This window comes from Macrobrachium nipponense, chromosome 6 (assembly GCF_015104395.2).
Source record: "Macrobrachium nipponense isolate FS-2020 chromosome 6, ASM1510439v2, whole genome shotgun sequence".
In the NCBI taxonomy this organism is placed as follows: Eukaryota; Metazoa; Arthropoda; class Malacostraca; order Decapoda; family Palaemonidae; genus Macrobrachium; species Macrobrachium nipponense.
The window spans coordinates 5,497,706-5,513,270 of record NC_061108.1 but is presented as its reverse complement, the minus strand read 5'-3'; the positions used below and the strand labels follow the sequence as shown (position 1 = coordinate 5,513,270).

At 32.8% G+C, this 15,565-nt stretch overlaps 1 protein-coding gene across 50 annotated transcripts in view; it reads right to left on the bottom strand.

Moving 5' to 3' along the window:
* The window catches only part of LOC135216414 (muscle calcium channel subunit alpha-1-like), an 821,008-nt gene that overhangs the window by 33,369 nt on the left and 772,074 nt on the right, over positions 1-15,565 (bottom strand). For 48 of the 50 annotated variants that reach the window (XR_010314879.1, XR_010314880.1, XR_010314881.1 and 45 more), the window contains 3 exons: positions 11,027-11,047; positions 939-1,127; positions 83-188 (listed from right to left, as the gene is read on the bottom strand). Coding sequence is in view for 47 of the 50 variants with exons in the window: in XM_064251735.1 (XP_064107805.1) it covers positions 83-188; positions 939-1,127; positions 11,027-11,047 (316 nt within the window). In the remaining 3 variants the exon portion in view is untranslated. The remainder of the gene's footprint in view (positions 1-82; positions 189-938; positions 1,128-11,026; positions 11,048-15,565) is intronic. The other 2 variants (XM_064251716.1, XM_064251754.1) reach the window with 1 other exon arrangement.

Genomic DNA, 15,565 nt, shown 5'->3' with positions numbered 1-15,565 from the left:
GAATCGAATTGATCTGAACACTCTCATAATTAGATGTTTTTTCTTTCCTCTATATTTCTTTTATTTATTTATTTTTTTTTACCTGTGGCTGATCTGAAGAGAACCATCACTGCCTGGAAGAAGCTCTGGAAGTTGTTGTGACGATGAATCTGGGTGTCTTTGTAGTCCAGGGCTATCTTACCAAAGACCTGGAAAGAGAGAGACATAAGCGTCAGTGACGTCACTATCCGCTGTCTTATGCCGTCACGGAGCCCCTAAATTCTTCACCATGCTAACATGAGCAACTACGAAATATTGCATTATAAGAGAACTAAAAACTAATGCTACGGTCAGTCAATAGGACTGATTTATATGTGGGTTCAATAATTCAACCTCGTCATAGTCTCAGGAGAGTAATATCTTCAAGTTGGCACCTCTGAGTAATATATTGAATCTGGCGACTTTGCATACTGACGATGGATCTGCCAGGTGTGTACAAGAGTTAAATAGTTCATCCCATCCTGCCTATGATATCAGGAGCCATCAAATAAAAAAAGAAAGTTAGAAAAAAAGGGCGTAACTGTCTGAGTAGATCGATCCAGGTGTACCCAAGGACTATACTAGTAGATTCACATCAACCGTGCATCTGATGTCTAGGCCAGTCCCTGACGACGCTCCTGATTGGCTGTTGATAAAGCCAGTCACACGGCTGGAAACTCTGTCTCGCGAGAGAGTTCACATAGGCAGGATGTATGTTCCACCTCTCCTAAGAGGGATACGTCTTTGAAGAGTATCCCTCAGGAGAGAGAGGTGGAACATAGATCCTACCCATGTGAACTCTCGAGAGAGAGTAAGAGCTTCCAGCCCCGTGACTGGCCTATCAACGGCCAATCAGGAGCGTCGTAAAGGGACTGGCTTAGACATCGGATGCACGGGCGATGTGAGTCTAAACTACGCACCTGCATTCCGACGACGCCGTAGATGAAGAAGAGCAGGAGAATAAGCAAGGCAACGTATGGCAAGGCCTGGAAACTCTTGATGAAGGTCCACAGCAGCGTCCGGATGCCCTCGCCTTTGCTCAGCAGTTTGACGAGACGCATCACACGGAACAGTCGGAAGAAGTTGATGGAGAAGAGGTTCGAGCCAGGCTGTGTTTGGGGGGTGGGAAAGGACTCGAGGTCAGATACCGCAGGTTGAGGGTTCGTCTGGGAGCTGCTGCCACTAGCCATCGCTGCCAGGCTCCCAGACGCAAGGAGGAAAACAAGTGACGAACGTAATTTGAAGAAAGATTATCCAATCAACCAAATAAATAAACAAATAAATAAAAAGATAAAAATAGTAAATTAACAGCATCATTATTGACATATGATAATCGGGATGATTTTTAACGAGATGCAAAATCTATGAAAGATGAAGTTAGTCATTTAAAAATAAAATGGAAGAACGTCATTTAAGAAGAGATTATCCGATCAAAGAACGCAGAAGATATCAAAATATGAAAATCGGGGTGGTTTGATGGAGAATTGCAAACTTATGGAAGTTGGACCTAAATAGTAATGGTTTTAAATAAAATGTTAGTGCTGAGATCATTCGACGAAAGTGTCAAAATGGTTCACAAAAACCATGAATGGGGAAATAAAACATAAATCAATGTTCATGGTAGACTACCTGGAATGCCAAGGAATTCATTTTTTGTTTTAAAGAGAGCATGATTCGAAAAATGTGTTTGAAAAGGACCAGGGGAGGCGGGGGGTGGGGGCACGTGTTGAAGATACAAAAATTGACCAAAGAGCGCAATGATGGAGCGGTCATTCGTATACTCTGCTCTGTTCTCACAGAAACAAAAATTATCAATAAAAAAATCACACTTGACATATTCAGAGATAAAAGATGGATAAAAGTACAGGAAAAAATTTAAATATATTTTGAGAAATAACCGACGAAGCAAAGCAGATTATTTTATGTAATCTTGATAATGCAAAAAAATTATCTGGGAAAAATTATTAATACAAAAATCACATTTGACATTTTTAGAAATAACAGAGGGATAAAAATACATTAAGCAAAAATTAAAACATATTTTGAGAAATAACCGAAGAAGGAAAGCAGATTATTTTATATAACCTTGATAATGGAAAAAAATAATCTGGGGTAATTATTGAACCGGATGTCAGTTTAATGATTTGGTCGGCTTAAGGAAGCAGGAAAAATTATAATTGAATAATCTTTTATGATTGAAAGTAGTGGTGCTCCAATTCACTTCCTTATTATCACTGTAAACTGCCATGAAAGTTCATAATGTCTTAAATTTACAATCAGCTCTGAAGTTAATTTATCCACAGTCCCGAAAATTCCGGATAGTTTACAATACATGATAATCTGAAATAAAAAAAATCATGACAGCAATTAACCGTAGTCGTTTTAATGAAAAAAAATTAATTGTAGTCATTTTAATGAACAAAAATGAAAGACTTCATGAAACACAAAGAGGGGGGTGAGGGAGAAATTTAGAAGTCTGGAAATAAACTTCAGATAATGCAAAAAAAAAAAAAACAAACAAACAAACAGCAAAACGAAAGGAGAATGAAATAAAACAACTGGATGATTTTAACGACGAGTGAAAAAGAAAGTAAGGAGAGAAGGAAAAATAAAGAGAAAGTAGAAAGTGAAGACAGCGATACAGTCTTTGAATGAAAGTTGATAATAATGCTTATGAGAAAGTAAAATGAAAGCGGATTTAAAATGAGATGGAAAAAATAAAAGAAAGTTATTCGGATGAAAAATTAAAATGTTATAGTAAGTCTTTCTTTGTCTATATATATTATATATATATATATATATATATATATATATATATACACACATATATCTATATATATTTATATTACATATATATATATATATATATATATATATATATTGTTACAGAAACTCCAAAAACAGATCAAACAAACGAAACAATCAGAAAAATTGTGAAAAGCGCAAAAAATGAATTATGCGTTATTCCGTAGAATAAAGCAAGCATTAATTACTTTTTTTTTATATAAATAACAGTTAATTTTACTTTGATATACAAAGCAGTTTGCTAAATGTGATGTGATGTGATCTGGTGCTGGGTTTTCAAGATCTCTGAAAACCTGACTTACTAATATATATGTATGTATGTATACATATCTACATTAAAAGAAAATATAACAGAGCTAGCCCTTGACGAACAAGCGTAAGATCAAATGAACGTGAAAAAAAGAAATAAACCTTTACTAAATATTTCACACGAAAATATCAGGACCAGTTATAAGTTTGGAAGAAATTCATTTCTCCATTTACTTGAAAAGATATATAGGTCAGGTTTAACCAAATACGCCTATATGGAAGGGGAGTTTCCCGTTTTCTGTTTGCTAATGGGGTTTATTGACTGATTTTGTGTTAGAAGAATGGAATATGTAATTTTAGTCGGGAGGTACGAGAGAACGAATGAAAGGGGTTGCAGCTAGTCGCTGCCTACAGTTCACATCGTGAGGTGCACTGGTGGCACTACCCATTGAAAAGGGTTTATTTCTTGTTGTCAATTAACACTGGAAGTGACTTGTTTGAAGAGCATATGATACAAAAGTCACTTAGGGCTACTGCTGACATGAAGTGATCTTAAATAGTTAACCGGAGTGACTCGTCATAAATTGCCCTTTGAAACTTGAAACGTAACGTCTCTAGTCTAGCTCTATTATATTTGAGATTCACTTGAATAACACCCAAATAAGCACAAGGAGAAGCTTTACTTCCCAGCACTCGTCAATTTGGCATCACATCACAAAGAGCGAAAACCAATTTTAGGAGACATCGGGCACACCAACTCCTCTTATCAATATACCCACACGACTACCCGGAGAAGCTTGAGATATGAACTACCAAATTAAAAAAAAAATCAATAACTAATTGACATCTACAACCTTAAGTAACTGTGCAGTACTGTTTACAAATCTACGACATGACACCAAAATACTTCCACTGTCAACACGATCAAAAACGGTATCAATACACATCCGGCATAAGTGGTTACAGATCTCTAATTACAAATCTCTAATAGTGTTTTGCCACAACCACATTGAGGAAGATGATGGACCTCATCTCAAAAGAAAAAATAAAAGGCGGTGGGAGGTCAACCAATTCTGAAGGTCAGAATAGCCTAGAATACAGAAATATACAAACTATACAGGGACAATGGGATAGCAGCGTGGCACAGTAACAGTCATCAAAACTATATGTTTAGTTACCTCTTTCGGAGAAAGGGGAATTTTTTTTTCTGATCAGGATACACGGACGGGTTATCTAATGTATAAACAAAGTACCGCTACTTAATATTTACTTGAGTCTACTTAAGAGTGCAGCTCAGAATTTATGTTTCCTACACGTATGGTACGCTGTGAATAGTGGCTGATTTGAGATCCACGCGTTTCTCTGAATAATGTCACAATGTTTATTTGCCTCTAATAGTAATAGTAATGACAATGATGATACTAATTGGAGGACTGTGATAGACCCCCACCAAAAAATCGTAATGATAATCAAAGTCGACTCGTCCTCGCTTTGAAAAAAAAAAAAAATTAGAAACACGAGCCTCCAAGAGTTGGTGTGCTAGATATCGAATCTAAAAAGAAAAATATCTTGTTTATAGCGGTTCGTTAATAAGATATCGAAGGGGTTTAACCTACAAAATAATGACTAATAAAATAAAATGAAAGGACAGCCACGAACATGATCACGTCCGTGTTCCTTCACCCTGATCGCAAAACCTACTTTGTAATAAAAGAGGATTTAGTTGCTGGATCAAGCAAGCAAGCTTTAATAAGAGGCGTCGGATTAAAAACACTTTCATATGAAAAAACTTTCTCTAAGAATCTGGAAACAAAATGTAAGATAACAGGATTCAAAGGACACCTAAGCCTTAGACCTAACAGGACAATTTTCATCGTGAAAGTTATTTCAACGACTAAAAAAAAAAAAAATGAATGAACTCTCAATGTATATAATTTTCTTAAGACTAAATTCATAATTCTTTTTTTTTCTAAACTTTCTACTTCAGTCAACTTTCATGCCGCATTCTACTTTCATTAGACTACGTCGAATACTTATACTACATGCTCAATTGTATCTTCTACAAATTACATAATACCTCATGCTATATTTTTTTTTTCTTAAATTACCTCTTTCCTCTTAAGCATACCACTAAAAAAAAGTAGATATCTATCTTTCTATCTCTTTACACTAGCTACCTTCACTGAAATAAGACATACAAAGCAAAAAAAGCTTATTGCCAAAACTCTGGTACGAGAGAGAGAGAGAGAGAGAGAGAGAGAGAGAGAGAGAGAGAGAGAGAATTTAACTTCACGCATGCAACTTTGCTCATACAATTAAGTCAAGATGCACTATGAGTAGTGGGGTTTAAATTTATTGTAATTATTATTATTATTCAAATAATAATGATATTCGAAAATGCATTTAGAATTATTTATATATATATATATATATGTACGTTATCTATCTATATATATATATATATATATATATATATATATATATATATATATATATATATATAATACTGTATATACAGTATATACATACATGAAATGCTATCTGCTACTGATTTGTAAACAGCCAAAATGAGAACTGTGATGTATAAAAGCGACATATTAGTATTTTCAGATCACTAAAATATGCGTAGTATTTCTTTATCTGTGGCTTAGGATGTCTTTTGTTATATATGTTTTGCCAGGAGGGGATGGGGGTGGGGGGAGGGGGGAGAGGAATAGTCGTCACAGATCACGGAAACACAAACTGTTTACATAAATATACTGTGTAAAATACGCGCGTGCGTAAGTATATCTGTAAATACTGAAAGCGTGTAAATCTGTAAATACCTGAAATGGTTGTGTGTGTGCAGTAAATGTCGGCACATTAGACGCATACACAAAAGTTGTAAGAATATAGAGGGGTAGGGATTTATATAGTATATGTATATATATATATATATATATATATATATATATACTAGATATAGATAGATATCTATAGATATAGTATATATATATAGAATATATATATATTGTATATATATATTACAACATACAAGATATACGTCTAATTTAAATAAGAAATAAAATATTATATATATACTATTACATACACCTACATATACGTATTATATTATAAATAAATATATATATATATATATATATATAGCATATATACATACATAATACATATATATACCTATATATAGCTATATATCATTTATATATCTATATATATTAGTATATCTATATATATCTATATATAGTATAAAAAAAAGATATATAAGGACATATATTACATATATTGTATATAGATATATAATATATGATATATGTATATATATTAATAATATATATATATATATATTAAATAGAATTATAAACAAATATAGAATTAGATATATATATATAATATATATATATATAATAATATATATATATATATAAATATAATATATATATATATATATTATACATATTATAAATTATCTATATATATACATTCTAGATTAATATATATTAACTAGATATATATATATATATATATAATTTATATATATATACATACTATATATATATATATATATATATATATATATATATATAGATATATATATATATATTATATATATATATAATATATATTATATATATAATAATATATATACGTATATATATATATATATATATATATATAAATATATATATATATATATATATATATCTATATATATATATATATAGATATATATATATATATATATATATTATATATATATATATATATCATATAATTATATATATATATAGTGGTCATGTACACCTAGAAATGTATCCAAAGTAGATAGGACAGATAGAGAGCCCTAAATTATGCACTGTATTATATATGTTGTTACTGGGAAACTGAATAAAAAATATCATTATTTTTACTGTTGTACAAAATAATCTTACGTAATCTCCCTCGCTTCCAAACAGTAAATAAAAGTTCTTAAGAGATTCATGACAACTAATAAGACCTTTTAGCCTTCAAAAAGGCAGGTTTTATAGTTTTATGAAGGTTTTTTTTTTTTTTTTTAAATCTCATAAAGACAACCTGTTCCTTAAGTGTGGTAGTTTGTATGATGAATTTATCACCGATTCCATGGAACCATCTGTTTATTTTTCCTGTTTCTGCAACACTGCAATATCACTGTAATGTATCCGTTACCAGACAGGGGTGGAAGGAGAATTATTGAAACAAATACATAGGGTTGTATTCTTACCTGGGATCTCGCGCGTTAGATTTCCCTGTAACTGGCAGAGGGTCTGTGTTCAGTGTGAGTTTTTAAAAAGATTTAACTTTTTAGACGCTATTCATACACAGAGACTAGCACGCACTTATTAATGAATATTCTTACATCATTATACATTCGTCTATGAGCATTCATCAACCAAACACCTCCCTCCCCCTCCAAATTCAATATATATACACAGATATAAACAGGATGTATATTATGTCTCCCTTGTGTTTTCGTTAATGTTGGCCTCGTCATTGGAGAGGCGGGGGTGTAGTAATCACTAAATTCGTTGTGTGTACTGTCGTAAGACTGTATTTTCTGTCCTGTTGTCGTGCACCTCAATATCCACTGTTATAATTTTAGCCTTTTATCATTTAATTACCAAGTATCTGATTACCAATCAGCTCCTAGTCAAGGGCTACACTCTACATCACGTGATTACGTCAGGTTTTCACTGAAAACAATCCAAAATTCTTGAATATAATACATCTATACTATCAAGACCAAACATGTTTCTGGACATGCGCTTTGCTACCGTCATGCTCCACCCACTGGATGGAATATGAAATCTGGGTAGAATGCCAGGCAATTGGAACACCCAAAAAATTTTGCATAAATTTGCAGGTTGATGGAAGAGATGCATCTCCTCATTTTCCGTTTGCATGAGCGTCCAAAAGGCTTTTTTTTTTTTCTCTCAGTCTATGAAGAATTCTTTTTCTGGATAAGGAAATTGCCAGTTTTCTTCCATCTCAAGAAATGGCTAGCCAAGATGCCCTCAGGTCATAGCTTCCAAATATGACGACAGGGAACAGTTAGCCAACATGACCCCAGGAAATAGTAAATAGTTAGCCAATACGACCTCAGGAATTAGTAAATAGCCAACATAACCTCACGACATAGTAATAAGTTAGTCAACTTGACCTCACGAGATAGTGAATAGTTAGCCAAAATGACCCCAGGAAATAGCCAACATTGCCCAAGGAAACAGTAAATAGTTAGCCAACACGACCTCAGGACATAGCCAACATGACCTCAGGTTATAGTAAATAGTTAGCCAACATGACCTCAGGTTATAGTAAATAGTTAGCCAACATGAACTAGAAATGGTAAATATTTAGCCAAGATGACCTCAGGAAATAGTTAGCCAAGATGACCTCCAGATATAACTAGCAAGATGACCTCAGGACATAGCAAGCCATGATGACCTCCGGAAGTGGTTAGCCATGATGACCTCAGGAAATAGTTGGACAAGACGACCATAACAAATAGTTAGAAAATATGACCTCTGAAAATAGTAAGCCCAACTCATGATGGAGATGGCATCTCAAGCTCTGTCTCTTTTGGTCTTTTTATCTTATATATTTTTTTTATAAGGTATGAAACCATCAAGCCAAAGGTTTTAAATGCACTGACAAAATGAATTCTTCTCTGTGAGAACACCTATGTCTTCTAGTTAAAATGCAACTGGAAAATTGAGGGAATATTGCAAAAATAATGCAAAATAAACATAATGGATAATTCCTGAGGCCAAATTTGTCTTAGTTCTTACAATCCGATGGGGTTGTCCCTTCGTTGTGGTCCTCCCAAAAAAAGTCAAAGGCAATTATATATCTTTTCCATTCAGAGTGGCCATATTATCCACATGCCGGTCTACCCTGGCCTAAAAAGGACCCAACTTGGGACATTTTAGGGTAAAAAAACCAAGGATTTATCCTGCCGTTACCGACTAATGATAGTTGTCGATAGTGAAGGCTACGTGTTAATCTCCCGAGATGCCAATATCTGTCAGGGAGTTCACGATCACACGTTTCAATTACAGGAGGAAAGGCGGCTAGGAGAATGGTTTTACTCAAGAAAGAAAAAATCTACTCTGAGAGAAAACAGTTCTCCTCAAGAGCAAAACCAGTTTTTGTCAAGATAAAATAGTTTTACTCAAGAGAGAAAAAGTTTTCTTTAACAGAAAACAGTTCTCCTCAAGAGCAAAAACAGTTTTTCTCAAGAAAAAAGTTTTTGTCAAGAGAAAACAGCTTTACTCAAGAGAGAAAAGTTGTCAGAGAAAACAGTTCTCCTCAAGAGCTAAAACAGTTTTTGTCAAGAGAAAAGTTTTTGTCAAGAGAAAACAGTTTTTGTCAAGATAAAACAGTTTTACTCAAGAGAGAAAATCTTTAAGAGAAAACGGTTCTCCTCAAGAGCAAAAACAGTTTTCTTTAAAAAAAAAGTTTTTGTCATTCTCCTCAAGAGCTAAAACAATTTTTGTTGGGAGAAAACAGTTTTACTCAAGAGAGAAAACCCGTTTCCTTTGAGAAAAAAGTTTTCCTCAAGAGCAAAAACAGATTTTGTCAAGAAAAAAAAATTTCCTCCAGAGAAAACAGTTTTACTCAGGAGTTAAAACAGTTTTTGTCAAGTAAAAACAGTTGTCCTCAAGAGCAAAACGAGTTTTACTCAAGATAGAAAAAAACAGTTTTTGTTAAGAGAAACCAATTCTCCTCAAGAGAAACTACAGTCTCGTCCAAACGTCTTCAGTCAACTTAGTGTGTGTGGTGGACAGTCCTTCATATAGGAAGAGTCTAAAGTGTTATGTATGTACTTACAGCAATAAAAAAATAAATAAATAAATAAATACACCACAAGCAACTACTGGATCGAAACCCTGGAATATATATATATATAGGATAATATTAATATAATTATATATATAATATATTATATATATATGTATATATATAAATGTTTGTTAGCTAACCTACTATCTTCTGTTGTAATAATACTCTCTACCCTATGTGAATGTTTGTGAAAACCAAAACATTTTCTAATATCTTCCAGGTGTGCTAACAGTATACTTGGGTGCTGTATGTACATAATAATAATAATAATAAAATAATAATAATAATAATAGTAATTAATTAGAAGCAAAAATCTCCGAACTAATTAGCACACAGATGACGACAGTAATTTAAGTTAATACTTTTCCAAGGTACACAAACACGCACTCACACAAGTGAGCGTGCGAGTGCCTGTATGTATGCTCGCGCGCAGAGGCGCCTGCGTATACGTGTCTTTTGGTATATATGTGTGTGTATGCGTATGTGTATGAGCATGATCAATACGCAAGCATATTCCTGTTTGACTATGGCTGCACTTTACATACACACAAATACAAATAAAAAAATAATGCTGGTTTTATGCCAAGCGGTAGTGGAGGAGGGAACTGGAAGACAGTTGCGGTGTTTATTTATCAAAGAGAATTATTGAATGATATAAAATAAAAACATAATATATATATAAAGCCAATGGATATTAGATTAATTTCCTGGTTTATAGAAGCTGAGTCGTTTCTAGAACTACTGCTTTAAAAAAATACAATAATAATAAAGAGGATCAGTACACTACATGGACAAGACATTAGACATACAGACACACACATATATATATACGAGTATGTATAAGTCAATATGTATATGTATACATATATATGCGTATGCGAATATACAAAGGCATTTTGTATATGCCGTCGCACGTACTACACATGCATGAATGTATCGAGTATAATATATATATAAATATATGTATACATTGAATGCATGTGTATCTACGCACACATACTTCTATATATATATATACATATACACCTGCAGATACACATACAGTAATCATAAAAGCTAAAGATCAACTGACGAGAGAGAGAGAAAAAAAACAAACCCAATCCGGTGGGTTCTCTTGCTGCAGATTTTTGGAGATTGTGAGGGGGGGCCAAAGTTCAGATCGAACGAAGCATGAAAGAGAAAACGGGATGGAAGTCTTATACACCTCAAAATGAAGTATAGTAAGTCATTGGGTTACATTTGCTGGGTTTAATTCAAAATAAAACAATAAGAGGGAAGCTCAACAAACAAAAAAGAAAACGGGAAATTCAAAGCAAAATTTCAAACCATGTCCTTTGAAGGTTCTCGTCTACTGCACAAACGACAGAGCAAAGAGAACTAGCAGCGTATGTTAGAACAAACTATATATATATTTCTAAATATATATATATGAGAGATATCACAGATATTATTTCATTTCTTGACACAGATCATATTGTACTTCTTTTATTTTTATTTTCATTTTTTTTGGCAAATCAAACAACAATGGAAACACGGTTTAAGGATTGATAATCTATGCTAGACTTGGAGGGGTTTCAATATATATATATATATATAATGAATGCTTTCCCTTCCCTGTTCTTACAGTGAGAAATCTACCTGGTTCTTAGTTTCTCGTGACTTTGTGGTCCCTAGTAAATATTTTACAAAGATTCTGTAACAACAACAACAAGAAAAATAAATAAAGTTCCCTGCAATACATAACAACACACTCGATTAACACCGTCCTGAATCAACTAACTATTCTACACAGAAAAGATGATCTATCAATTGAACCTTCTCCTCTGTTTATTCATCTACCTCTCTCTATCGTTATTCCTCCATCTTATCTATTGGCGAGTCTGTCACATTCCTTGCAACCTATGATTGGTCTGTCTGTCTGTCAGTCTGTCTCTGAAGCTACAGGTAATATATGGACAGGATGGATAGGCCAAGACACTTAGAGAAGACTGATAATTAATAAGAAGACGGAGAGAGAGAGAGAGAGAGAGAGAGAGAGAGAGAGAGAGAGAGAGAGAGAGAGGTTTGCGTGGGTGATACAAAGTGAATCTGGTATCTCGAGACAGACCATACAGACAGACAGACTTAAAAGACACACGCCTAGACAGACAAGCGGATAGATGTAGAGACAGACAGACGGACAAACGTGTTCACAGACAAAAATCATCACAGATTTGGAAGGTATGATGTTCTTATTGGTAAACACATAGATTAGAACTTATCATTTTCCCAGACCAAATTCTCGTTTTGTTACTGCTGAAATGCAATGTATATCAGTTAATAACAAAGGCTAGATAGAGAATGTAAGAGTGACTAATTAAGGCATTAATATGTATATATATATATATATATATATATACATATACATAAATGCCAAACTACACTATTTACCAAAAATGACAATACTTCAATACACTTTGTCTTATGCTCAGTGGACTACTATTACTCACACAAGCGCAAAAACAAACACACACACAAATACGTACACAAATGTACACATACACGCTCACACACACGTGTATATTATACATACATACATAATGTAACAACACAAGCTATGAAATATTGTATCACTTTGGTACAAGATTAAGTGCACTGTTGGACTTTGTTGTATCAACTGCAATAACTTTATGTCCCCCAGTTCTTTCCAAAGTTATTTTGATCTGAAAATGGTACTGAGATAGGCACAGTAAGTTCGTGATATCCGACTGTATTTATTGAGTAATTTGTCAAGATTGACACATATCTTAAGGTTACTTTCATATCTTAATTCATTTTTGGTCTTTCAACAAATCTCCTTTTAGGTTACTCTAATATATATTTTATTATTTTTATTTAGTTTACAAGAATCAAATTAGTATGTTCTATAAATTATTTCTTCACGCTAATGAAAAAATGTAGAAAACAAATTCTTAGGATAAAATATTTAAAAAATTTGAAGTCTTAGGGTCAAATAGTTTCAGTGATTAGGTAATTGTAAAACAAAGGCTAAGAGGAGAACGTGTTTCTAACATTTCATGTGCCACAGACTTGCCACTATTAATATAATTTTTGTTTTTGTTCAGAAGATGAACCCTATCCATAGGGAACAAGCCCAGATTCATTTCTGAAAACTGAAGGTTTCACTTTACTTGCTTCTGGTGCACTATTCAATTTTGTCTTCTGATTTTTTATATGTAAGTAGAAACCTTTTTTTTTAACACTAAAAAAATTAGTTAAATCCACAATTCAATTTTGTCGTCTGATTTTTTCTGATGTTTTTCAACACAATAAAAAAACTATGTAACTCCACGATTCAATTATGTCTTCTGATTTAATTTGATATAAGTAGAAACCTCCATCAACACTTAAAAAAAAAATCAACTTCACGATTACCTGATGTTTTGCCTATCACCAACTGATATTCTCCAAACCCTACGTTTCCCGAACCATACATTCGCTCTCAGTTAACACTCAAACATTTCTCATCTATCAAGCTTCAGGATTTGGGCACAACACATGATTCAAACATTCCGGCATCCACAAAAAAGCTTCAGTTAGTGTAGTTTGCAACGTAATAAAAAAAATTTTTTTTGCCTTGGGTACCAAAAGATTCCTTTAAGCTAAAGTGAGCCTAGGATACTCATAGAGTACCTCTGGTAAAATACAAAAAAAAAAAAAGTATATTCGTTGTAAGGTTTTATAATTGTTTGTGTGAACCATATATTTATATATATAGCAAACTCACGTCCATACATGCAAGTAGTCACAGAGGAAATCCCTACAAAATTGATCTCACCTGTCGACTACAATACGGAATGAAATGAAATGGTCTCACTGAACTGCATGTAAACACAATATTCATAAAATGAATGAGAACGGCTACAAATCAAAAGGATTCTTTTAAAAAATGAATAAAAAAAAACTAAAACTAATTTAGCTTCTTTTGTCAAATCTACAGGAAACCTTTTATATCGGTTTTCATCACAGAAAATTTGGTCCTGGGAAAAATACAGTTCTGTCTGGTAAAAAATATTTCAAAGCTTCGTAAAATGGAAATGGTACAACAATAAAGTTGGGGGCGGGGTAAATATATTATCAAGTACCATAACAACAATAACAAAAATACATCAACAACACCAACAACAACAACAACAACACGAAACAAAAGACAACAATTCTGAGGCCTTATAAAAAAAAGGATATTGTAAGTTGTAAACGGTTATATACTAATGGGATATAAATGCTATAAATACTATATTCGTACACGGTATTAAAAATAGCGATGATAGGAATTAGTCATCTCTACCATACCAGCTCCTGCATTTCTACTTTCTTCTGTTTTCCTTCTCGTCGTGTAAGTATTCGCTATTCTTAATTCCCTTTTTGGGGAGAAGATGAAAAAATGAGTAAAAACTGTACGTTAAAAAAAAAGCCAATAGCTACAAATTTAAGATACTTTTTAAATTCAAAACAATTATTCCGTGAATTAGGTCACTTTGTCAACTTTAGACACATCAAGTTTCCCAATCATTTTTTTTTCTTTTTTTTTGAAACTTGAGAAAACCAAACGCCATGGCTACTGAACTTTTAACCTGAATATGTTCGTTGTGGAGTGTCATATGAGCAGGAAACGACGAAAATACAAATAAACCGTTTATCCATATTATCACAAAGTATTCCAGACGCATTTGGAAAAATATATTTCCAACTGTTACTCTTCCATAACCAATCACTTCTACTCGATCACTGACAGGAGTTGGGTCATTCATGGCAAATGCCCGTGGCCTTTCTCCACGCGAAATTCAAACCTAGCCGTCAGGGGGGGAATACTTTTAGTATTTTGTTGGGGCAAATTCAAAGTGGATATGAAACGACGATCGCCATAAACAGAAGAAAATAAGAACCGCAGGTCATTCTGGTATTTAGATAAGGATATAAACGCCACTCGCCTATCAATAATAATAATAATAATAATAATAATAATAATAATAATAATAATAATAATAATAATAATAATAATAATAATAATAATAATATTTCTGATGGCCTGATATATAACATAATTACCCTAATAATAATAAATAATAATATTTCTGATGGCCTGATATATAACATAATTACGAAAAACTGCAAGATACAAATACAGACATACATACATACACATACACACAAAATAAAAGATGGTTGATACATGCGGATGACGCAACGTGAAAGAAAACAAAGAATGAAAAACAACCCCCTATACTGATAATAAACAAAGAGTTTAGAGAGATATAGTCTTCGCTACCTGTCCGTTAATCAACAGTGAAGTGTACCATTCGAATGGTACACTATCCTCTCCGTGACTGTACCGTTTCGCAAAATGGTACTCAAGATCGTGTAATTTCTCCGATGGCATAAAATCCTTCACAATATTAGCTCACGGGGAACTTGTTCAGCTGTCGTAAAGATCAGACATAATATCTTTATATATATCGTACGTAGCTGCATATATATATATATTATATATATTATATATATATATATATGTATATATATATTTATATATATATATATATATATATAATATATATATATATATATATATATATATATATATACACAATCACATCGA